The sequence below is a fragment of the Xenopus laevis genome, chromosome 3S (genome assembly GCF_017654675.1).
Source record: "Xenopus laevis strain J_2021 chromosome 3S, Xenopus_laevis_v10.1, whole genome shotgun sequence".
Taxonomy (NCBI): Eukaryota; Metazoa; Chordata; class Amphibia; order Anura; family Pipidae; genus Xenopus; species Xenopus laevis.
This window is the reverse complement of record NC_054376.1, coordinates 69,498,268-69,524,156: the sequence shown is the minus strand read 5'-3', so window position 1 is coordinate 69,524,156 and position 25,889 is coordinate 69,498,268. Positions and strand designations below refer to the sequence as shown.

Below are 25,889 nucleotides of genomic sequence, written 5' to 3'. Positions count from 1 at the left end.
AGCAGCTGCAGAGTCAAAAAAACATGACACCCAAAGTTTGATCTTCGGTCTAATCCTTAGAGGAAGTTTTTTTTTCCCCTTGAGCAACATTCATATGCCAAAAGAGTTGGAGAGCAACGCAAGCATGGAAAATGTTCCTGGTTGGTGCAAAAGTGTTGTGATTGGCTATTGGTAGCCCGTATGTGGACTGTCAGAATATGAGAGGCTCTGATTGGCAGTACACCTGGTTTTTATACAACCAACTTGCCTTCAAGCCAGTAATAAAAAATAAACACCTGCTTTGAGGCCACTTTGAACAACATCCAAGGGGTTATGAGCAACATGTTGCTTTTGATTCACTGGTTGGGGATCACTGCCATGTGTGAGTGACGCTATATTTTTATTTCCTGGTTCCTCTGAAATTACAGGTACAATAAACCATCATGATTTTTTTCAAATATCACCAAAAAACATGGAGATTTCTAATAATTACAATAGAAAGTGATCTGAACCGATATCTGCCATTGCACCGCAAATACAGGCACAGGCATCAATGTAATTTAAAATGTGTACTTGAGTTCCACCACCATATTTGATGTGACAAATGTCCATGATATCTGAGGTTTCTGTTTCAATAGGTTTTTATTCAGGTGTCATTGATAAATAATTGTCATACAACAGGAACAAGAATTCGTTTCCGGTGTCTCTAACATATGGTAAAGTTCCATTCATATTACCTGACACGATATCTGAAGTTTCAAGCATCCCTTTACTGAACATGTGATTTCTGGGCATAAGGGCATTTCAATTTGAAGTTAGCCTGCTTTTAAAGAACATGGGCCATTTCTGGGGACAAAATGTCCTGGCAGGGCCAATGTATGAAATTAGGCACAATTGGTAGCTTTTTGAGTCTTTCTTTAAATGGTAGTGCTGCAGGAGTGGGACTAGCTAAATCAATTTTTGGTTAGAGTTATATATATATATATATATATATATATATATATATATATATATATATATATAATTGCTTGATTTTATTGTACATGGGGATATTTTGGGAACTCTGTTCCCTGACCTACTCTGTGGGTGTTTTGGGGAGTTTGGTTTGAGCTATTTTATTTAAGTTTCAAACAGCTAAGTAGAAATATGGACTGTCCCAGGAATGTTGGCAGTGAAACAACATTTCCATTCCCTAGACTGGATCCCGGCACATTGAGTATGAAGTGATAACTTTGGATGTAAGAGTATTTTTTTTAGTTCCATTGCAAGTGAGTCACAGAATTGAAGCAGAGCTCTCCGTGAGAAATAGCTATCAGATCACAGAGGGATGTCATGTACATTGTCTAGGGAACAGGGGCTATGGAATCGTTTGTTTTAAAACACAAAGAAATCTTTTGGGACATATTTTTTTGAAAAAACAGAGGACCAAAATAATTGGCAGAAGTGTTTTACTGTATATAGCATTTCACTTGACACTTTGAACTTCAGGAATCAAAGGAATCTGCATCAGCCACCTGCCTTGTACTGGCCCCTCATTTTTATGTATTGAGGATGACTACCGTCTGTCTAAGCTTTGAAGATTTGATGTATACCTGGGACAGTGTGGTATGGAACCTGACTTCAGAGGCACTCCGTGCATGTCGCTTGGGAAACCTAAGAGTTCTCCAGCTCATATTCAAGCCTTGGTGCATTTCAAGAGCAGTATACCAGGTGGGAAGTGAGAAAAAAATGTGATGTATGTAGTTTTAAGGCACATTCCTGTGTGAGCACATATTCAAATAACTCTGCTTCCCTGGCAATGCAGCACGACTGGAGCCCTGCCTTCATGTGGGAAATGAAATTACATAAATCATAAATGTCCAAACTGTGGCCCTCCAGCTCTTGTTGTACTTGATCTCTCAAATGTCCAATTGCATGGGGCTACAGATTGAATTCCACTGATTATTCTTTGTAATGCATCCTTTGTACATTTATGCCCCTCCCAAGGGGTCCCTTTAGTGTTGGGTACCCCGGGCAAAGTCACTATCTGACATGCCCTTAAACTGGCTTCTCTTGGCATCACAAGTTATTGTTATTCTCCCGGCTCCATAAACAAAATAGCACTGTGGAACAAATTTAAGAATTTGGTTGCTGATGTGGAATATATAATTAAAAATAAACATCTTAGAATGCAATTTAAAACCAATGCTTCACTTTATCATAACATATTTATCTAAATTCAGTATTTAGACTCTAAATACTATAAAATGTGTGTACCCATTGGTAACAGCACTCACAGATGAAGTGCATTATTCTGAATTAGCCATTTAATACATGTTTGCATAGATTTTTGTTGTGGAACTTTGCATACTGACAACTCACCTGAAGCCACTGCATAGGAGAATAGATACTATATGGTTTATCTTTCTGTGTAGTGGCTTCAGATTATCTGGTGCTTAGTTCTTTGTTATGCAATGCAGTCATTTATTTTTTAATTTTTTAACTCGTACAAGAAATTGCTACTTGAAAATCAATTTGAATTTCTATATGGAATTTCCTATATTATCCAAATATATCCAAAAATTCAAACCTTCCATCTGTTTCATTGGTTCAATTTATGTGTAATGCACCAAAACTATACAGAGTAATTGGACACTGTTGTAAAGTGTGGACAGAGATTGGAACAATGTAAACATCCGTTTGAGAGGACATTTTTCTTTTTCTCTTGTTCTTGCCACAGGGCTCTTTGGAAGGGGAATAACCTTCAGTTCACATGACCTCATGTGAGCCTTAACTAATTCTTCCCACTACAGCAAAGAAGCTACTTACTCAGCTCTGCCTAAAACTGAACTGTATTGGGTATTGTGCCCAATTTACATCATTTATCAAATGTATATGTGTGATGTTACCAGCCTTTTAGTTGTGTGTAACTGATGCTTGTCAGGCTTTATGTTTTTAATCATAGTAAATACAAAATAAAAGTTTTAACATAATACTTGCTGCAGACATATGGATAGGCCATTACCTTTTAAAAATGAAATCATCCCAGAAACAGTAAGGAATTCCATGCAGTTGTAGTTTAGAGGTTACTGCACTCTAGTATACTGTAGGCTCAAACTGTGTCTGAGACAAAGGTCTTTCTTAAGTTTCTCCATCTGTATTTGAAGTTGAGTAATTAAATATTGTTATATTTGCTTTATGGGACTCCATTATTAAGCATTTTTATACAGTAAGGTCAACTTTCCAAGTGAAGACCTGTGGGCCACTGTGACCCTCAAAGGCATTTTTAGTGCCATAGGTCACCTGACTCCTCTATATGCCATTATAATTTTAATATAATCTAGCACATAGATATGTGAACTGCAAAATAAATGGAGCACTGGAAAAATTAAACAATGCAATATATTATAGTATCTGTTTTCTTCAAATGTGTAATAAAATAATAAATAATAACAATAATAATAAAAAGTGAATTTTATCTTTTTGCTTTTTACATCTAGGGGTTTTTTCATGTTATCTGTAGGTTAGTGTGAAATATAGCTTGTTCTTGTAGTATGTCACATCGCGTTTTCATGTTGAGTTACAGAGTAGAAGGAAAAGTAGTATTAGAGCTCCACTGAAAGTATTAATAAAAGGTGACTGCCATTTATAATGCTGTTTACAGGATGTGGAGTGTTTCCAAGGTCCCCCACTTTAGGTATAATTTACATTTGCTCTTCTTTTCTCTGGTTTTCTTGAACTGCTTTGTGGTATGTTCCAGTGACTTTCTAAAAGAGAAATGCAATCCAAAATTTGGCTCTTGTGGATGAAAAAAATGTAGAAGGGATAAAGAAAGAAAAATAAGGAAAAATAATTATGAGACGATTATATCTTAAAGCATCAGTAGAAATTTATTTTTAGCCTTTCCTTCTCCTTTAAGTATAGCATTCCTTTATAAGGTTGATGTCTAAAGTAATTCTGGGAAACTCCCTGTCAGTATCTTCATGTAAGAAAATAACTTATACAGACAAGCAGATTTTCCTTAACAGCTATATGAATAACAAAAAAGTGTCTGTGCATGTGCTAAGAAGCAACTTTCCCTTCCAGTACATATTATAAATGGTCTATCTGCAAATTCATAATCCATTCAGGTACAATGGGCATTTGCCCTATAAAAACTGATACAGGTCTTTTGGAGTTCTATGCAGTAATGGTCACTTTCAGTATTCTAATTGCATTAAACCAATAAAAACTGGTGTTTCATGCTATGCATTACAAGACCAAACCCTTCCTCTTTACTACATAAACCCATAAAGCAGACATTTTAAAAAAACAGGAGCTCAAATCTTGAATTGGTAAAGGGCCCAACCAGATTGGTAGTGAGAGCAAAAGGTGGGGTTAATGCTAATTTGTTGTTCCATTGAGTGTCTTGCCTCGTAGCACAAGTAGCTCATGTGGGAATCAAACCCAAGGATCTTGGCAGAGTCCAGTAGGATTCCTCTTCACAATACATTGTGGTAGAGGGATCAAGGAAATTTGTGTGTGTCTTTAATTTCTCTATAGTGGGAGATTTAAGTAGGGATGTAGCGAACGTCGGAAAAAAAGTTCGCGAACATATTCGCGAACTTGCGCAAAAATGCGAGCGGTTCGCGAACGGTTCGCGAACCCCATAGACTTCAATGGGAAGGCGAACTTTAACATCTAGAAAAGACATTTCTGGCCAGAAAAATGATTTTAAAGTTGTTTAAAGGGTGCAACGACCTGGACAGTGGCATGCCAGAGGGGGATCAAGGGCAAAAATGTATCTGAAAAATCTGCCTGTGTGTGCTTGGAAGAGATAGTGTAGGGGGAGAGCTGTTAGTGATTTCAGGGACAGATGATAGTAAGTTTGCTGGCTAGTAATCTGCTTGATACTGCTCTGTATTGGAGGGACAGAAGTCTGCAGGGATTTGAGGGACATTTTAGCTTAGGTAGCTTTGCTGGCTAGTAATCTACTGTTCTCTTTAAACAACTGCCATACGTTGACCTTGTAGGCATTGTTTGCCCAGTTTTTTTGGACGCAGCCACTGAAGCACAGTTGCCAGAAAAAATATGCCATATAAATGCTGAAAATAGTCATTTTTCGCCATACGTTGACCTTGTAGACATTGTTTGCCCAGTTTTTTTGGTTGCAGCCACTGCAGCACAGTTGCCAGAAAAAATATGCCACATAAATGCTGAAAATAGTCATTTTTTGCCATATACGTTGAGTCAACGTATGGCAAAAAATGACTATTTTCAGCATTTATATGGCATATTTTTTCTGGCCTCTGTGCTTCAGTGGCTGTGGCCAAAAAAACTGGGCAAACAATGCCTACAAGGTCAACAGTCAGACATTGGCTTCTTACGCTCAAACATGGCCTTCACAGAAACTTGGCTGGTGGCAGATGACTGGGAATGGGAACAGGTGGTCAAGGTGGAAGGCGGAGTGGAGGGTGGTTCAGACGGGTCAAGGAGAGCAGAGGTAGAGCAGTAAGATGCTGGACCAGAAGGAGTGTGGCTTTTAGTTTGCCTGTTGCCTTTGAGGTGTTGCTCCCAAAGTGCTTTGTGCTTGCCGCTCATGTGCCTTCGCATAGAAGTTGTACCTATGTGGCTGTTGGGCTTACCAAGGCTCAGTTTCTGACTGCACTCATTGCAAATTACAATGCTTTTGTCAGAGGCACACACATTAAAAAAATCCCACACTGCTGACTTTTTGGAAGTGTGCGATCTGGCGGGTAACAGTAGAAGTTGGCGGAGTTGGCGGTATTGGCGGCAATGGCGGGTGCGTTGGCCGGCTGAACACAGGTGCCGATACATGTTGTTGCCCTACTGATCCCTGCGGGCTGTCCTCCCTGCTTCTTCTAAGTCTTATTCTCCTACTGCCTCTCTGACTCTCCGTCTCTCCATCTGAACTACCCTCCTCTTGCTCTCTTCTACTAGGCACCCACAAAACATCAATCTCCTCATCATCATTCTCCTCAGATGCATCAATTTCTTCTGACACATCACAGAAGGAAGCAGCAGCGGGGACCTCCTCCTCATCACTCATTATGTCCATCTCTATCGTGTTCTCTGCCAGAATTAAATCTGGTGTAAGGTCCTCATCTCCTTCATCTTCTTCTGGCAATAATGGTTGCGCATTACTCAGTTCAAGAAACTCATTGGAAAATAACTCCTCTGACCCCAGTGAAGAAGGGGCACCGGTGGTGGAGGAAGTGTTACGTGGGGTGGCCATAGCAGTGGAGGATGAGGAGGATGTTGTGGTAAAGTTAGAAACGGTAGAGGATGGGGTGTGCTGTGTAAGCCAGTCAACTACCTCTTCAGCATTTTGGGAGTTCAGGGTCATTGGCTTTTTAAAACTGGGCAATTTGCTAGGGCCACAGGATTGCATAGCAGCACGGCCCCTAGCACGGCCTCTGCGTGGCGGCCTGCCTTTGCCTGGCATTATTTTTAAAAAAACAACAACAACAACAAAAACTCAGTTGGTTTTTCTGGAAACGATAATACACACAGCTCGATGGCGGGTTGAAGAAAACAGTGTGCAAATAATGCCTACAAGGTCAACGTATACACTACTACAGCGGTGGATACGGATTACGTAAAATATATGAATGCTGCTTGAAAAAAGTGACTCCGGTGTTTTTTCTGGAGACGGTAATATTATGGATATTTAGACAGAATGGGAACAAGGTCACACAGCTCGATGGCGGGTTGAAGAAAACAGTGTGCAAATAATGCCTACAAGGCCAACGTATACACTACTACAGCGGTGGATACGGATTACGTAAAATATATGAATGCTGCTTGAAAAAAGTGACTCCGGTGTTTTTTCTGGAGACGGTAATATTATGGATATTTAGACAGAATGGGAACAAGGTCACACAGCTCGATGGCGGGTTGAAGAAAACAGTGTGCAAATAATGCCTACAAGGCCAACGTATACACTACTACAGCGGTGGATACGGATTACGTAAAATATATTATGGCTGCTTGAAAAAAGTGACTCCGGTGTTTTTTCTGGAGACGGTAATATTATGGATATTTAGACAGAATGTGAACAAGGTCACACAGCTCGATGGCGGGTTGAAGAAAACAGTGTGCAAATAATGCCTACAGGGCAAATAATGCCTAAAAGGTCAACTTATACACTACTACAGCGGTAGTAAAATAAAAAAAAGTAAAATAAAAAAAAAATGAATATTAAAAAAAAAAATTAAAGTTGGTGCTGCTGAACTACTAGGAGCAGCAGATTAGCACACCAGTCCCACTCCCCAACACTACTAGACTAATAGCACTGGGCTCTTATAGTAGTAGTAGTAGTAGTAGTAGTAAAACAACAAAAAAATAAATAAAAGCAGTCCTTACAAGGACTACTGTTATTGCAGCAGTCAGCAGATGAGATCAGAAGCAGGACAGCTGCCCACTGCAGCTACATACAGAGCACTGCAGTAGAAGGTAGATTACTAGCCAGCAAAGCTACCTAAGCTAAAATGTCCCTCAAACCCCTGCAGACTTCTGTCCCTCCAATAACAGAGCAGTATCAAAACGATTACTAGCCAGCAAACTTTCAACTGTCCCTGAAATCACTAACAGGCAGCAGCTCTCTCCCTACACTATCTCTTCAGCACACACAGGCAGAGTGAAAAAACGCTGCAGGGCTTCGGTTTTTATAGGGAAGGGGAGTGGTCCAGGGGAGAGCTTCCTGATTGGCTGCCATGTACCTGCTGGTCTGGGGTGAGAGGGCAAAAAAAAGCGCCAACAATGGCGAACCCAAAATGGCGAACGTCGCGCGACGTTCGCGAACTTCCGGCGAGCGCGAACACCCGATGTTCGCGCGAACAAGTTCGCCGGCGAACAGTTCGCGACATCTCTAGATTTAAGTGCAAGGGTATGTGACTAAACAGAGAAGGATTTCTCTGTTTAAAGGATTTTGCTGTCTGGCCCTGGAAGCTATAGTGTTCTGGGAGGAAAGGGTGAGCCAGGTCATCCATTCCAATGGTTCAATTTGCATATTGGTGCTCACTTTTCATAGGAAGGCTGTCCTGTGGCAAGGTATTTAAATTTAATGAGAGTGTTAGGAAGGTCTCTCTGAGCAGGGCACAGAACAGGAAGGTTACCTGTCTGTGTTAGGAACTCCCAGAGGGGCTGGGGTGCTGCCTGCCACTGCAAGGAGAAGAGGGAGACGTGACTACATATCTACAGTGATTGAGGAAAACTGGGAGATAAGCAAGGCCAGAGGTTGGTGAATTTGTATCCCTGGAGGGGAGAGGCAACAGGTCTTAGTGAGAAGCCCAGCATATGGTGAGTATGGAAGCCACCATGTATGGTGAGAACCCCAGTGTGGGGAAAAGTCTTGAATGTGTGCTGTTGACACGCTAATTAACTGTGTTTCTGTATGTCAGTATCTTTAGAAGAGTCGCCTAAATAAACTGTGTTTTTGCCTGAAGACTGTTTTTATACTCCTGATCCTACACTAAACCTGCCTACCATAGCTAATTCTCCCCAGGCAACCAACTTGTAAAGGGGTCCTTGTCCACAATATGCTTTTGCATAATGTAAGAAAATGTGATTCATATTTTTATTTATTTAACATTTTCAATGGTTTTAAGGTTATTGCAAATGAAAGCAGTATTTGTCTGGCTGTTTACAATCACTGCACTACTAGCTTAAAACAGTATAGCAGAAGTATAACAACTGAATAATAAAAAGAACTACATTTTGCTATACTACCTTAATAGTCTGAACCAGGTAACAGAAAGGGATAAACACATACAAGACAACCCCAATTTTACTTTCTCCTGGATTATTTTTTGACTCTTTGCAGTGAGTCCGGTACTCACACACTTCGTTTAGTCTGGAATTTTAAGTTTTGCTATACTTGATGAATTCTTCATTGTGAAGCTAAAGTAGTTGCAACTGACCTGGAAGAAAATACGCATCAGATGCAGGCATTTCTGTCAAAACAAATATTTATTGCCCAGATGAATACAACTTGAGACATTATAGGCAGAAGAAACTTAATTAAATGTTACACTTGAAGACACCATGTGAATCCATTGCTCAGTATTCTGTAGAATACTCTTTAATATTATTGAGATGAATAATAAAGTATTTGTACAGTAAATGTTATTTAAATGTGTTTATAGTTTCCTATAATTTAATCAGTGAATCAGTAAATTATGCTTTGGTCTCTTATTTTATGTTTAATTGAATTTCTGAGATCCTTTGGTATAATTAGGCATTGCCAGGCAAGGCAAGATGTTAAATAAAGCATGCTTAGCTGAGCTTATCAAATGGATGTTGGAATATAGTGATTCACTTTGATTTTAGTATTCAAAAATTAATCTAGATGTTTTGCCAATTCCATCTACATTAAAACCAACTGTACATGAGCCCTTCATTGGTCCATTGGCCATAGCCCACACCAGGCAACAGGAGGTGGTTGCTATAAAGAATTATCTGACTTTTGTCTTGAAGAAAGGTTCTTTGTGTTGGCAGTATAAAAAATGATACCCATACTAATTAGTACATGCTTCTAATATAGAGTGATGGTCTGGAATTCAAAGTATCTCCATGGCCTGTTCTTATTTAGTAAATGTGTGTTTGCCTGAAATATTTTAATAGCATTATGAAAGTCCTGTCCTTGAGAAGGAAACTTCATGTTTCATATATGGTGTATGGCTGAAACCATTTATTTGGAAAGTGTCATTCTTGGTATGTAGAGCCATATATGGCCTGTATGAATATTAACAAGCTGCCTTTCATTTCATTAAAGAATTACAGTCTGCAGTACTTGGAGGAGAGGATCTTGTATTCAATGATAACTATCATGTTTTCCATATTTGTCAAAAGTTAGAGGCAGTCTATGGCTGTTATTGGTATACTGAGTAAAGTCTAGAGTGCAAGTTCTGAAACCATCCTATTCCTAGCTACTGCCATGATCTTTCCTGCATTGTGGTTACATTAGCTATCCTATAGAAGGGACTCGAAATACAGTATATTTGTTTTCCTTTTGTTGATGCACAAAATTGTTACAGTAGAAAATAATAGTATGTTAACCAGCAACCTAGTCTTGCTTGCCTTATAAGAGCAGAACAGCACTCATGCAACTAATAGTCCAGATTCAAGTATATAGTTGGACAAGTACATCAAATATGGAGTAAGTATGTGAATGTTTTTTCCACTATTTCGTACCTTATTAGATGCAAAACATTTGCGAAGGATTTTCTATGCTTTGTTTGCCTTGGAACTTTTGTGGTAATACCATTTCCTGCATTGCTTTTGTAGCCTTAACTTAGGCACATGTTTTCCCCCAAACATTTAAGAATTAAAGGTTTTCTAGTAGATTAAAATAAGTAGTCTGACTTCAAGTATGGTTGTCAGTTTTACCTAAGGCCATTTGCCTGCATTCAATACAAATGTGGAGGAATGCGGATGAGCCATTGCATGTGTCTTTGGCCTAATGTCTTGAATTTTCAGGATAGTATTATTTACAGTAGCTTTGTCACTTGAAATGTAGGAACATCCTTTCCATAGGAAGCTAAAGCACAGTGCCTCGGACATACTTTTTGTAGTTGATGAACTACTCATGTCTGAAATGCTGCAGGAAGAGATGTACACCATACTTTTTTTTATAAAAATGTGTAGTCTACCTGTTTATGATGGTTCAGGAAATCAATACATGCAGTATGTTGCCCAATAACTACTTGACAATGCCTTCTATGGGTTGCTTGCATATTACAATTGGGATGATTGCAACTGCCTCTAGGTAAGAGGTAAGCTTACATAACAATTTTATTTTACATAATTTTTGCCCTTAGCTTTGTAAACTCACTTGTGATTGATTAGCTCTCTGTTTTGTCCACAGTTATTACTTGACTATATAAGAGTGTTGAATTTAATGATATTACAACAAAACATTCAGTTACTCGTTAACAGTGACAGAGAAAAGAGCATTAATTAATATGTTGAATTGATCATACTAAAGGTTTCATATCATTTTTCCAAATGTCTATACATTTCATCAGACTAGTCTCTAATGCTAACACTTTCACTGTGAGCTTGACAGGAAATCCTCACACAAATGCAGATTTTAGTGATGTGAGGTCAGTTTGCATTCTGAACCACTGGTCAAATAGGGAAAACTCCTTTGAGCAATTAGCTGCATAGTGAGTACTACTCTCTCTCTCTACATCTCTACAAGTGTGTGGTGGGAAATATATTTTGAACTATCCACACTTTTTTCTCTGGTAAGAAAAGCATCCTATGCTAAGTACAACAAGGGATCTAGTATTTATGTACAATACTTTATTAAAATGTCACTACAAATGAAATATTAGGGGGATCATTTATTAAAGGGAAAATGCAATTTCTAGAGAAATTTTAAAAACTCAAATTTTTGGTGATTATGAAACCCCCTAGGCTGCTAAAAGTCTGATTAGAAGATTACTCCATCTAAAACCTGCCGAGGTGATGTCAAACTCAATGTCCCATTTACAATTTAAAGATATCATGATCTGTGCTGGGTTTCGTACAATAATTCTGAAAAATTTGTGGTTTTCTGGAGATAATAGGAAAAAATCCCAAAAAAATTGTACGATTCAGTTTTTTTCACAATTTTATCCAGTCTTTTCCTGCACCAGAATCTATTTGCATACCCCTTGTAAAGGAATTTACAATAGTTTTATATGTAACAATGTCAGAATCAAGTTCTCCCCTAGGAGATTTGCATTGGAGTAAGGATTCTGGCCTTTTCTTTGGAAAATGTAACAATAATGTACAAGAATTTTTTTCTGTATACTTTGTAGCTTAACCATTTAATTTCTTGGTTTTGGAGCACCTTCTCAGTAATTTCCACTTAGTTTCTGCGTGCTTTCAGGGAATGTGAACTGAGGCTTTAGGTTTAAAACCCCTCTATTTTGCTTTGTTATGTGGCACCCAGCTTTGTTTTCTGTTTGTGCTGCCTATTGTTCTGTATTGGGAGTGGCCAATAACAGGCTATAGAACTCTCCATTACAAAGGCCTGTTGGCTTATATACAGTCACTGAAATTTAAGGATTTGCCTTTCACATGGCTGCCCAAATAGAAAAGCTGCCACGTTTATTCATGAAGACATTTGTTGGAGAGAAAACTTACAATCCTAACCTTTTCAGGCTCCCATAGCATCTGTTTTCTAATTTGAACTAAAATCCTGAATATATCCTCTCACTTTAACATTCTGGAGACACACAGCCACAATTGCAAGGGATTCTTTATTGTCTTCTAAAAAGTTTCACCTACAAAAATGTAAACATTGTTTTTGTTTGGGAATGGTATTATGGTTGTGTTTTGTTTGTTTAACTAGAATGTAGTCAGTGAAATGAAGAAATGAAAAAGCCAGTACTTAGCTAAACTTATCTTCAGGGCAGATTTATCAAAATGTGAGAATAGAACTCACCACAATAAAACTCACTTTCTATTCATTCCTATGGGATTTATAAAAGCATATTTATCAAATGGTGAACTCCATTGATAAATACAGTACAATTCAAAAAATACTATAGGAATGAATTGAAAGTGGGTGAGTTTTTCTGTGGTGAGTTCTATTCTCACATTTTTAATATTCACCAGTGGATGTTTTTTCATTGCCAGCTGCACTAAACATTCGGAAAAACGCCATTTTAAGCAATTCTTGTGATTTTAATTACATCCCCTCCCCCCTTTATGCCTTCCAGCACCTGTAATTCCTTTGCATCTGTTGTATCTTATGTGCAAGATGCAGATCGTTCTGCGACAGGACACACGAACCCTCGACTTTGCACCTGTAATTGGCCCAGGGTTACCATTGCATACTGTGCTCAGTTTTTTTTCATATATGGCCTATAGGATGCCAAAAAACACAGGTTTAATTTGCAAAACAATTCCAATTGATCTTATTTGACATTTTAAAATGGCACTGCCCAAAAATAGCAGCTCATATCAGTGTATATCATATGCTTATCAGCCCAAAGTTGTTAGAGGCTGCTACATTGGATTTTTATAAAGGACTCCTTAGGGCAGGAATCCCCAACCTTTTGGACCCATGAGCAACATTCAGAAGTAAAAGGAGTTGGGGAGCAACACAAGCATAAAAAATGTTCTTGGGGTGCCAAAGAAAGTCCTGTGATTGGCCATTTGGTAGGCCCTATGTGGATTGCCAATCTACATTGAGGTTCTGTTTGGCAGTACACCTGGTATTTATACAACCAAAACTTGCCTCCAAGCCTGGAATTCAAAAATAAGCACCTGCTTTGAGGCCAGTGGGAGCAACATCCAAAGGGTTGGAGAGCAACATGTTGCTCATGAGCTACTGGTTGGGGACCACTGCCTTAGGACAACATAAGCTTTAAAATGAATAGAGAAGAAACTGCTTATCTCATGCTCAGTTTTGCTCTACCAGCTATGGAGTTATTATAATCAAAATCTAAGGTATTTTTTATTACTTGATAGATTCTCTTTATAATATATCTTTGGCCAGCAGCCTAGTGAAGGCACTGGAACAAGTCTGGTAAATTCATACAGCAGCACAAAGGGTATTGAGCATGTTAAATACTGTTAGAAACACTTGGGGGAAAAGGAAATTAAAATTTTAAGTGTTTTGTGAATGTTTAGCACTGCTCGCAATGAAGAAACATTTGCTTGCTATTGCAAAATGTTATTACATACACTGCGAATGTTCGCAACAGCCATTTGGTTCACAAACTTTGCGAGGAAGTTGTTGAGGTCTGTAATCAGTCAAAAAGGATGCAAACATGGTCGTTAACATTCACAAAAGTTTCTGCGAATGTGTTTTTGCTCTACTGACATACATTACTTTCCCCCATTGGTGCTTTTGAGATATAGGTTGTTCTCTCTCTGCACTGGTGCAATATGCCCCATGCAGAGGGGTCTCTGGAGTCCTGAGTTTGATTCCGACCTGAACACTTTCTGCAAGGAGTTTGTATATCCTCAGTGTATTTATGCCTGGTTTCCTCTCAGTTCCTTCATGCATTCCGACAAGCTAATTAGCTTTTAACAAAAGTGACCCTAGTGTGTCTGCATGTGATTTTAGATTGTAAGCTGGGACAGAGAATGATTTGAATGATGGACAACATCTGCAAAGTGCTGGATAAAAGATAGAACACTGTAATACTACTCTACTTAATTTCTAGCCTAGTCATTCTGTAGCCTGTAATGAACACAGTGCTGTGTTTGAGCATATCTTTAGTCTTCTTTGGTCTGATGGATATTTGATAATCAGGCTAAGAAATGAATTTTGACTAAGGTGTATTGGGTCTCTATTTAACCTTTTCAAATCTTCCCCTGTCACATATATTATACTGCTCTCTAACCTTTTGCTTTCAAAGCTGCTGATTTACAATAACTAACTCAACCCTCAAGTGACAGGGTCATTGCTTTTAATTTGTTAGCCCTCTTGTTGGAAAAATAATGTTTTAGGGAAAACAGTTGGACTCTGCGAGGCAGAAAATATACTTTTGTCAAGTGTATGTATACCTTAGCAGAAATCCACTGGTACTGCATAAATGTACTGCTTATTGTCTTTATGCAATTATTTTACCTTAGTAGAGAAGCAAGATGGGAGTGATACAATCTACCAGCACAGTATTACCATACACATTGATCCAGTTCTATATTTTCTCAAGCATGGTATCTATTCAAATCCCTTGACCTGGTGACTGAGGTTTAATGAAAGCTGGAGGGTACAGCTTTAGTTAAAAGGACAGCATTTACTGCCTTTTGGAGATTTTCATTCATCCATGTCATGATATACAGTATCTAGTAGAAATAAGTCTAAATTGCTTTAGACAATGCTACTAAATACTGGGCGGTATTTATTGTATTCAGCATTGGACTGGGATGCCAGGGGCCCACCAGAAAACCTTAGACTGTGTGCCCACCCAAAAACCTTAAACTGTGGGCCCACCAAAAAACCTTAGACTGTGGGCCCACCTTCCAAACTATTACTCCTCCTCTCCTCATTCAACCTCTTTATTCTCCTACTATTTTATACTATACTCTATTCTTTCATTATTACAGATTTTTTCCCATTAAGAAATATGGAATGACCATAAATTGGCTAAATGAGGGCATGACTATGTAACTATGTCACTATGATCCAAGTTAACTATGTAACTATGTAACTATGAAGCATGAGGGCCCACAGACACCTAGGCCCATCTGGGGTTTTCCTGGTATCCCAGTGGGCCAGTCCAACACTGATTGTATTCAATACAATTCTTGGTTTTTACTAATTTGCATTTTCTCTGTAATACTAAAATGGTATTGTGTACTTGATCCTAAATCTTTGATTATTAGAATTTTTGTTAATGTTTAAATGTTTTAGTAGACTAAAGACAGCAATTAACATTACGTAAAGACCCCTTTTCTGGAAAAAAAACAAGGTCCAAAGCATCCCATGTGATCAATTCCATACAGGAAAAAAACTGTGAGCAATGTCAGCAAAATCTGAATGTATTAAACCTATTATGCCTTCTTGAAGAATGCATGTGAGAAAGGGGATGCTTTGGGGGGCATGTAGTATTGGTCACTAGTGCAAAAATAATTTGCAATTCATTTGCAATGCAAATAAATGTTTGCAAAGTGAAAAATTTTGCCTTTTGAGATCACTTTGCTCCTCACACGGCAGTAAGATGACAATTGCGAATTTTAGCATTTGGGAACGTTCGCAGTGTATGTAATAAAATTTCACTATCGCAAACCAATTTTTGCACCAAAATAATTAACACAACTGCAGAGAAAGAGTTAAAGGTTCGCAATGTGCAATTAAAATTCGCATTGCAATAAAAGCCCAATGAAGAATATTATATTAGGACAGGCAATTCTTTAATACTCCCCCTCCCAGATGTAGTAAGACATTTTCATGAAAAAGAAATATCATGTCTTATAATAATATTCTGCTTTACTTACTGAATCAAAACCTCTGTTTTGACAAATACATCAGTTAGCCATTAAATGGCTCAGTGTATGCTCAGTTTCTGCCTATGCCACTATGGTCAATCAGAAGTCCTGTAACACAAATATTCAGCATTTTGTAGACATTAGTAAATAAGCATTTGATGGTTATAAATGTCCTTACTGAAATGCTTTTATGGAGCATTTCAATAAATTGCCAGTTTCAGCAACCATAGGAACTTCTTGATAAATGCTGCCCCTGAATTCTACATTTGTTTGTTTGAAGGTTAGCCATCTATTGCAATATGTTTATACTACTTTTAAGTATTAGAGTTTGGTAGTTTATGCTTATACTTAGAACTGAAATAATAAATATGATTATAGTAATTACTCAGTACCCAATATTGATTAACCCCCGCCCTGTTATTCTTCTATAAGAAATCCTAACCTTTGCTCCCCAACACAGCCTTACATTTTAGTTGGTTTTATCAACTGCCCTCTTATTGCAACTACAGGAAGACAAAATTTGCCATGCCTTTTATGTACTCCAGCACAGAGCCTAACTCGCTTCCCAATTTATAACTTTGAAAGCTACAAAAATCAGGTTAAACTAGATTACTGCCGCAAACCCTGCATGACTAACCCTTATTCTAACCTCAACTCTACTTAATCTCAAACCTCTTGGAGAATAAACTGTATATTTATTGTTTCCATGGATGCACACTTTGTTGCTGGACTGTACATGCTGGATCTATCCTATATGCTATTTATCACTGCTTTTTAAATGTATGAATATCTTTATATAGGCTGTTCAACTATAGATCTCGGTCACATAATGGGGGGCATAGTTTATCAAATAGCAATCGGTTTTCATTTTTTTTTATTATTATTTGTATTTTTTTAGTTATTTAGCGTTTTATTCAGCAGCTCTCCAGTTTGCAATTTCAACAATATGGTTGCTAGGGTCAAATTACCCTAGAAATCATGCATTGATTGAATAAGGGACTGAAATATGAATAGAAAAGGACCTGAATAGAAAAATGAATAATACATAAGTAGCAAATGTGTAGCTACACAGAGTATTTGTTTTTAGATGTGGTCAATGACCACCATTTGAAAGCTGGAAGGAGTCAGAAAGACATATAATTAAAAAACTATAACAAATAAATAAATAATGAAGATCATTTGAAAGGTTGCTTAGAATTAGCCATACAACATACTAAGCATATCAGCATTCATGAAGCACATAAAAATTAGTAAATACGTTGATTTAAGATGAGATGGTATTTATTTGTTTTGTATCTATGTGCAGTTATTATATACAATTTTTATGACATTTGGTATAAGGTGAATCTATTCATGGCAGTATCAATACTCAGAGTTTAAGTCTGTACTCAGCTGCAGGCCTTGCATTTTTACTCAAAATACTGTAATACAAAGCAAAGTTTTTATTTAGTTCTGTTCAACATATGGCTTTTCACTATAAATGTAACAAAATGTTAAAAAATAAGATTATTTTTAAAAATGATCTTTTCAAAGGATTTGTATAAATTGGCAGAAGTAAATAATGGAAATAGTCTAACATTTTCACTCCATGTATAATGCTGGCTGAATGTCTGGATAGTTTAGCAGGACATAGGAGAAGGAATCTTGGAGGCCCCTAGCTGATTCCTGCATGTCTCATATGTAGTTTAAGCTACGAGTTTATGACCCCTGTTTTTAGTGAGCCTTGTCTTTCTGTGCCCCTGAAGGAATGCAGGCCATGTGCGTGCCCAGCCTGAACACAGCAGAATTTCACTACTAAGATACTTGATCTCAGAGACTTAGGGCCATGTGTCTTTTAGTGATATTGCTGTCTGGCTGTTCAGTTCTTCTGAGAATTGGGGGGAGTGACAGACAATGAACTTTGTGTTAAATGTTTAAAATTGTGTGGTGGCTCCAACATAACATGTCCCCTCTCATAGCTTGGCTCAGGTCATTAATATTGGTGACAAGTTCCCTAACACAGATTTCCAGAGTTGAGGTTCCAAACGAGTAAGAACATGGGGGAATATAAGCTAAAGGATCACCATTTTTTTGTGTTTAGTATAGGAGACTTTGAAAGCTCCGTCTAGTGTCTTTTAAATGTAACTCATTTTAGAAGAAAAGATACAAAGTCAAATATATATGCCCCTTTATTTTATTAAAGGAGAAGGAAAGTTACAGAGGCATTTTATTGCGAATAGATTAGCTGCAATAGTGCAAGCTAGAATGCTATATTTTATCTGTAGAATGTTTTACCATACCTGAGTAAAAAGCTCTACAAACTCTCTGTTTGTTTAGGATAGGAGCTGCAGTATTAACATGGTGTGACATCACTTCCTGCCTGAGTCTCTCCCTGCTCTGGGCTCAGATTACAGCAGAGAAGGAAGGGGGAGGGGAAGAGGAGCAAACTGAGCATGTTCTTGCCCAGGGCAATGAGGTTTAAGCTGAAGGCAGGAAGTCTGACACAGAAGCCCAGTTTACCTTTTAATTAATTTACTAAAGTCTGTCTGTGAACAGGCCTTTGTAACCAATTTCAAGTCAAAATGTTACATTTCTGGGACTTTGTTTTCAGTGACATTTTAGCCTTCCAGAAAGCATTGCCTCACACAGTAATTGTGATGGTGAAGAGAGCTTACTACCTTCAAAGTGTTTGAAGGTGAACAACCCCTTAAACCATGCCTTGTGAGAAGAAATTGTAGAGCTGGTGCCTTTTCATGACATCTTACAATCCAGAGCATGTCCTCATTCTATTTACTTCCTCCCATAAATTCCAAAAGCTATCACTTTTTTTATTTAAATATGTTTTCAATTTTTCAGGCTGTTCCATATAAAGGATATCTTTTGGAATTTACGAGAGTAAGTAAATAGAATGAGGACATGCTCCAGCTCTGGATTGTAAGATGTCATGGTTAATGGGTTTGTTCACCTTCAAACACTTTTTTTCAGTTCAGTTGGTTTCAGATTGTTCACCAGAAATAAAGACTTTTTCCAATTACTTTCTACTTTTTCTAATATTGAAGTGTAAATTTAAAAATTTCACCTTCTAAAACAGCTCTGGGACTGGGTTGCCAACTCTTTAACTGTTCTAAATTGATACATTTAGTTGATACATTTGTTATCTTTGTCCCTGCTGAGAACAATCGCTCAGCTACATTAAAGGCAGCTGTTAGAAGTAATACAATAGTTGCTAATATTCCAAAGCTACCGCTGAGAAATGTATCAACTAAATGTAGCAAGTTGTAACAGTTCAGATGCTCCTGGACCACTGAGCTGCCTAACTGAGACACCAGAGATAGAAACATTAAACTTCAATTTTGGGAAAATGGTAAAAAATAAAAGATGGAAAATTGTAAAAATTCTTTGTTTATGGTGAGCAATCTGAAAACATTTGAAATGAAAAAGGTGGACAACTCCTTTAATGTACAGTACTGCAGTATATTATTGGTGCTATACACATGACTTGTAATTAAAATAAAATTGTTGTGTGTGAGTGTTAGTGAACACATATATTAAAGGGAGAAATTAAAAACCCAATTCACTGGTCATATGGCCATTGGGAATTTTAGAGTCATAGGTGGTGAACTTGGTGGAGCAGTTTCTATTCTCCCTAATAAATGTGCTCCATATATATCTCCTTCTGGCAGATATTAAAGACATAAATCAGGTATAACCAGCTTGAATCTCTTCAGATGTTGTCACACTCCAATTTCTAGAATCCCTCTGACAGCCTTTGGCTAGAGAAGTTCAGTGGGGCAACTAGGGCTGCAAGTTAGCCATATCAGATGTATAGAATCAGATGTATATATCAAATGTAGGATATAAATATCCTATAAATGTAATATGGCCTTTATTCTGTATTTTCCTATCAAGGGACCCCTTTGTGGATTAAAGCCAAGAACAAATGTCCCATTCTACCCTTCCCTAGAACTCTGTTTGAGGTTACCAACACTGCTACTGGCATCTTCTGGCCCAATTCCTCCTTTGACACAGGCTCCTCACAACACACTTAACTCTGTGATAACAGTGACTTAGTGAGGCTTTTTCAAACAGCCACTTAACTAGGACATGAGTTCCTGAGAGTGACATGGGTACAGTCAACTGAACTGCATGTGTCACTTTATTGCAAGCATTATATTTAAAATATGAATGTCTGTCTCCTGCTCAAACACCATTTCCTCTCTCTCTCTCTCTCTCTCTCTCTCTCTCTCTCTCTCTCTTTTCTCTATTCACGGTGGAATAAAATAGCACTTAAAGATTATAGTGGTTTGCTGATCTTTCTTCAAATATATATATATATATATATATATATATATATATATATATATATATATATATATATATATATATATATATATATGATCAATTCTCTTTTTTCTGCAATTTCTTATCCTTTTGCTTTTGGGTGGGATGAATGACAGGGATGAATGAGGAGCATTGGCTGCATCTGCAATAAATTTGTTTGTGTAAATGAAGCTAGGCTGCGGTACTCTCTGCATTGTGCAGAACTGGGCCACATCACTTTAACACTAATGTGATTCAAGTAAAAATGGCTGTGTGTGTGTCTTCAGGCACTGGGCTGTACTTTCAGGCACCTCCTCTTGCCGTCTCTCTACAGGTAACCAAAGTGCATAGAGTGCTCTGCTTTTCCTACCCTGATGTTGCTATGCAGTGCTAATGCAGAGCCACTGCCTGCTGTAAACGAGGGGTGCTTGGATAGATTCTGCTGCTGCTTTTATTCCAGCTTTCCCTTCCCCCATGGCAAGCCAGCCTCTTTTCATTTAAAGTGTGTTTTTGTCTGCACGTGAGTCATTTAAAAAAAAAAAAATGCTCCAGCAGGAAAAGCCAAGGGAAAGGCCACTGGGCTGAAGCGGCTTTCTCACCCCCCCCCCTTTTTTTTTGCAGTGGCATGTTCTGACTGTGTGTGAAATCTCTCTGTAGTGTGGTGGAGCCCTGTACTATTTTTTTGTAAAGATGAACATTTGTGTGATGCACTCTGGATTACAGCCAGTGCCTGTGTGAGAGAGGGTTAGCACAAGGAGATGGGATGTGATAGTACAGTGGAGAGATAAAGAAACACAGACACGCACATCTAGCAAGGAGCCAGTGCAGGGGCTGTGTCTGTATCCGAGAAAAGCCACAGAGGAGGCACTGGCAGTAGAAATGGATGATGCTCGTTAGGCCCCGAGCCTATTTAACCTGGATTTAATGGGATGCTTTTTGTGGGAACAGCTGACATCTGAACAACGTCTGGTCCTGCCGAGGTGAAAAAAAGGTACCCCTGTCTAATGTGTGTCTGGCAATGTGTGCACTGAGTGTGGAGAGCCTGAAGTTCCTTCATTTGATCTCCATATGCTTTACAGATAGATGCAAACATACTATTACTTATATATATATATATATGTACATATTCTGCATTCATATACACACTGGACATGCACCATCACTGTAGTTTACAATGAGCAAAATACACAGTTATATGTAGTACAACTCAATGGGTAGGGTAGATGGTACTTGCAAATATACAGATGATATGTACAATTTATTAGCCATTAATCCACTTTATTGAAATGAGTAATTTCATCAATATAATGATATATGCAGCTGGATTTGTTGGCTGTCAGTTGCTCCTCAGATGGGGTTATACATTTTTCATGGCTGCGCTGAGTGAAGGGGATAGACTATAAGGCAATTCAGGCAGATGCTGCAAAGCCACATTATGGGTTGGGTATAAACATTTAGCTCACTGTTGATTGCATGTGCTTAGATTTTGCATATTCAGAGTAAAATGCATTTGCCTTTTTTTTGACTGAGAGGCTGTTCTAAACAATATTGGCAGATGTAGTAATATACACAGCTCTTACATGATGCAGGCAGGCATACCCAGATACATCATGCTGTTTGGTAACATGAGACATGCCATTATCATGCAACCGTGACAGGGAAAGGAATAGAAAAATGTTTTTTTAAGAAAGAGGCGGAAGGGTAGACAGAATTATTGGCAGAAAGCTCTTAATAAATCTTTAGTGGAAGCTCAGTCTGTTTAAGGATTTAGAGAATTCTATTGAGATTCATTGCTGTAAAGTAAAAGCCTGGGCAGCTTTTTGCTGATGGGTGCACATACACACCTCTATTGCACAGATCTTGTTGAATAAGCTTTCTAATATAGTATAAAGCATACAGTGCAAAGGTTTGAATTGCTAGGCCGGTATATCCTAGGTAAGGGTAATGATGCATAGGACACTCTGTATAGACCTGGAATTTTACAATGGAATAATCTACATGACATTGTAGCAAGTTTTGATACTTAGCTTATATACCATTTAGGGTTGGTGTTAAAGCTCTTTGTGCATATTTATAGGGTTTTTGGGGATGAAGAGAAATCCCTGCACTATGTATTTTTACAGTGGTAAAATATATGTTTTATATAATATTAAAGGAGCCTTTTATTAGTCACAGTGCATAGACTTGATCAGTTACAGTGGTATTCCACCTAATGCAGTATTTTAGTGGTGAGGAGGAAATAGTGAGTGCAAATAGATTTGTTCTGCGACAGTGGTATAATCCAGCTAATATAGTATTCAGAGGAAACATGAAAGGCCTCTCAGTGCATAGGCTTTTACTGTTACATTGCTATATCCAGCCAATAATTGTAGAGGTGACGTGAAGACTTTACTATACATAGGCTTGTGCTGTTACTATGGTTTAATCCTACTAAAGCATATGTCTGTAGGTTCTGTGGCAGGGTACTAAGTATTTGTATGCACTCTTTTTTTATGAAAAACAGTAACTTTTTGCTTTCATTGCAAAAGATTGCCACCGTGCACCCCATCTTTGAGCATGACTAGACTGTGTATCTATTATCACATGCCCTTGCTATATTGATGCCTGAGATAATACCATTGCATTCATATCTGTTAAACCTATGCTACAATAAGTCACAGGGGCACAAACTGTGGCAAAAGAGCTGTTTGAACTCCCAGCATGCATAGTCAGATGTTAACCATCACACAGCTGACTAGAAGTATTAAACTTTGTAGTTTATCAGCACTCTATCACTGATATTCATACCTCAGCCTTACAACTATTGCAAGCTTTGTACCCTCCTACAGATAGTGCTGGTAGACATTATATTAGCGTCACTGCTCAGGACCCTTGAAGACTTTTAGAGACTATTTTATAGACTATATAATTCTTTTATGTTATTTTTGATTTATTTTATATGTACATGCCCATCACAGTTGTTTGGCAGCCCTAGTTGATCTACAGTGACACTATTAGATAGGAACACATCCCCTATGACACATTTGGGGTTATTTCATAAAAGCAACTAAGGTTTTTAAGCAGCTTGCATTTACTGGCCTCTTGTTTGAGATAGATCAAACATCATATTGGTTGACATGGGTTACTGGGCAAATTTAGTGGCTTTTATTCCACATGGAGATTAGTCTTAGAATAGAGCTATGCAACTTCTGATGCTAATGTGTTGCTGAACTACAGTTGTCAGTGTTTGCCTGTGCTTTGTTTACAGACAGATAGTTAGAGCTGTATTTCTGCTACAGCTAGTGTGGCAGAATGCCAAAGGTTACACTTTTGTCTTTCTTAAGAATGTTCACGCTTTTAGCCAATTTTACAACATGGTCTCAGTTATATATGGGCAAGATTCCATCCGAGTATTGTTTTTTTAAAATATAAAACATGCGCAATGAGCTTCTCCAGTTGCAAGTTGATTCTGAAATTTCATCTCAAATTGTACCATAAGTCAATATATCAGTAATACAGTATAGCACCATACTAATCATGGGCGACTAATCACCTCCTTTGGCATGTGCATTGGGTCAGCCAGTCAAGTTTCCTGGTGTGATCACATGGTCTGATAGTTGTCCAGTTTGCTTGCTGGAAGTTATGAATGGTAGTAATTTACCTTAGCATCTCCTGTATTTTTCTATACAGTGCATTTATTCATATAGTGCTTTATAGACTAAAAATATTTCATGTAAAACTCATTGAAACTGAAACACACGCTGTTTACATTTTGTGCTTACTCTGTGAAAATGAAGGATGCCATTGAGTTATTAGGTCACCTAGTCTTTTCTGACCAATTCTTATTTCCTTGCTCATTCCTATAACTCTTAACATTGGTACTGATGCTGCATTTTAGGTGGTATTTAAATGTAATTTGGCTTCCATGTGTTAGAAAACAGATCCCTTTACAAGAACAGATATAATTAGGAGCATAACATATTCATTCTGCATGCATAATGGGCGACAGCCCTTATTAGTTTCCCAGCAGCTGAAAGTGAAATATTTGGCACATTTACCAGACAAGCGAAAATGTTCATACAATGGGCTATTTCCTTTGAGGTGTTTCATTAAGACCTTTATAAATGCAGCTGCAAAAAAAAGGAAACACACGAGGACCTTGATAGTGATGTGCTTATAAAAGAATGCATTTAATATTAGTTTTAAAACAACTTGCTTCCCTGTACCAAAATTGCATTTAGAGGGGACCACACAAATACAAATTGAAACCATGGTATCTCACAAAGGGCAATTTTCCTTTGCATTTCCATTCCAATGCAAGACAAGCTTTGGCACGCTATACATATGATTAATTTAACTTTCATGGTGAGAATTATGCAACTGTGAATACTAAATCTGTAATAACGTAAGTCTGATAAAGGTATACTCTATAAATGAAGTACCTTATGCATATGGGAGACACACAAGCTCTATAGTAGATGGAGATTGATGCTTACATTTTTCTAAACGTGGTTAGGTCTCATCTGTACCCCTTGTTTGTTAAATTATTTAGACCCTGTTTGTCATAAATTAATGTAAAGAGCTTGCTGACACTGTGTTGATAAATCATTGATAGCATCCAATCTGCAGTTAGCATTTTTTTGGTCAGCTGTTCGTCATTCAAAATTCATCTCTGATTGGTTGCTATGGTTTACTAGATGTGGATAAACATTATTATTATTATTATTATTATTAACAGCTTAAACGTTACCTCACATATTTCAAGCCTAATATTTTTTGTGCTTTCGTTGTCTTTTACATTTAGGAGCAGATTTATCAAGGGTCGAATTTCGAAATTCGACCATCGAATAGGCTAGTTCGACATTCGAAGTCGAATTCGTAGGATTTTTTAGATCGTACGATTGTGCTGCGATCGTACTTCGATCGTACTTCTAATCGAACTATTCGAATGATTTAATTGTACAATCGTACAATTTTACAAAAAAATCCTTCGACTTCTCAAAACTTAGCCAAATACTGGCTATAGATTCTAGGAGGTCCCCAGAGGCTAACATAGCAATTCGGCAGGTTTAAGGTGATGGTCGAATAGTCAAAGCATTTTCACTTTGAATCAAAGTCGAATTTGGCCTATTCGATGGTGGAAATACCCAAAAATTACTTAGAAATTCGAAGTTTTTGAATTCGAATATTCACTTCGAATTCACTTCGACCCTTAGTAAATGTGCCTCTAAGAGTGAGACCTAACAAGGAACTATACAGATGGTGCATAATTGGGGAAAGTAGAACTTGATTGCTGCACAAAGTATTATTTTGTAGAGGCTGAGTACTGTATTGCACATGGATGAGTTCATTTTTGCATTATTTGCAGTGTAATTAGTGGTGGTAAAACATGAATTTTATAATCACAGGAAAATGCAGGAAGAAATTTCTGGAGCTTAAGCAATTCATATATTGTATTTACCAAAGGCTGATTATAATGTAATTGAGTTTTTTATGTATTTTGGTGCAATCAAGTTTCTAAGATGTATAGTTTCAAACTCCAAGTAGCCTTAAAAACTGTAGACCTTAAATGAATTGTTCAGTATAAAAATAAAAATAAATATAGTATGTGCAAAATAAAAAGTGTTTTTAATATAGTTTATTAGCTAAAAATGTAATGTGTACAGGCTGGAGTGACTGGATATGTAACATAATAGTCAGAACACTACTTTGCAGTT

At 37.7% G+C, this 25,889-nt stretch overlaps 1 protein-coding gene across 5 annotated transcripts in view; it reads left to right on the top strand.

Annotated features, from left to right (window-relative positions):
- LOC108712345 (FERM domain-containing protein 4A) overlaps positions 1 to 25,889 on the top strand; it is a 222,591-nt gene that overhangs the window by 82,859 nt on the left and 113,843 nt on the right. Inside the window, exon 1 of one of the 5 annotated variants that reach the window (XM_041588463.1) lies at positions 7,884 to 8,259. The exons of 3 other annotated variants lie outside the window; for them this stretch is intronic. In XM_041588463.1, the coding sequence (XP_041444397.1) occupies positions 8,257 to 8,259 (3 nt within the window). In that variant the 5' untranslated portion in view covers positions 7,884 to 8,256. Of the gene's footprint in view, positions 1 to 7,883; positions 8,260 to 20,667; positions 21,185 to 25,889 lie in introns of those variants that run through there. One more of the 5 variants, XM_041588464.1, reaches the window with a different exon arrangement.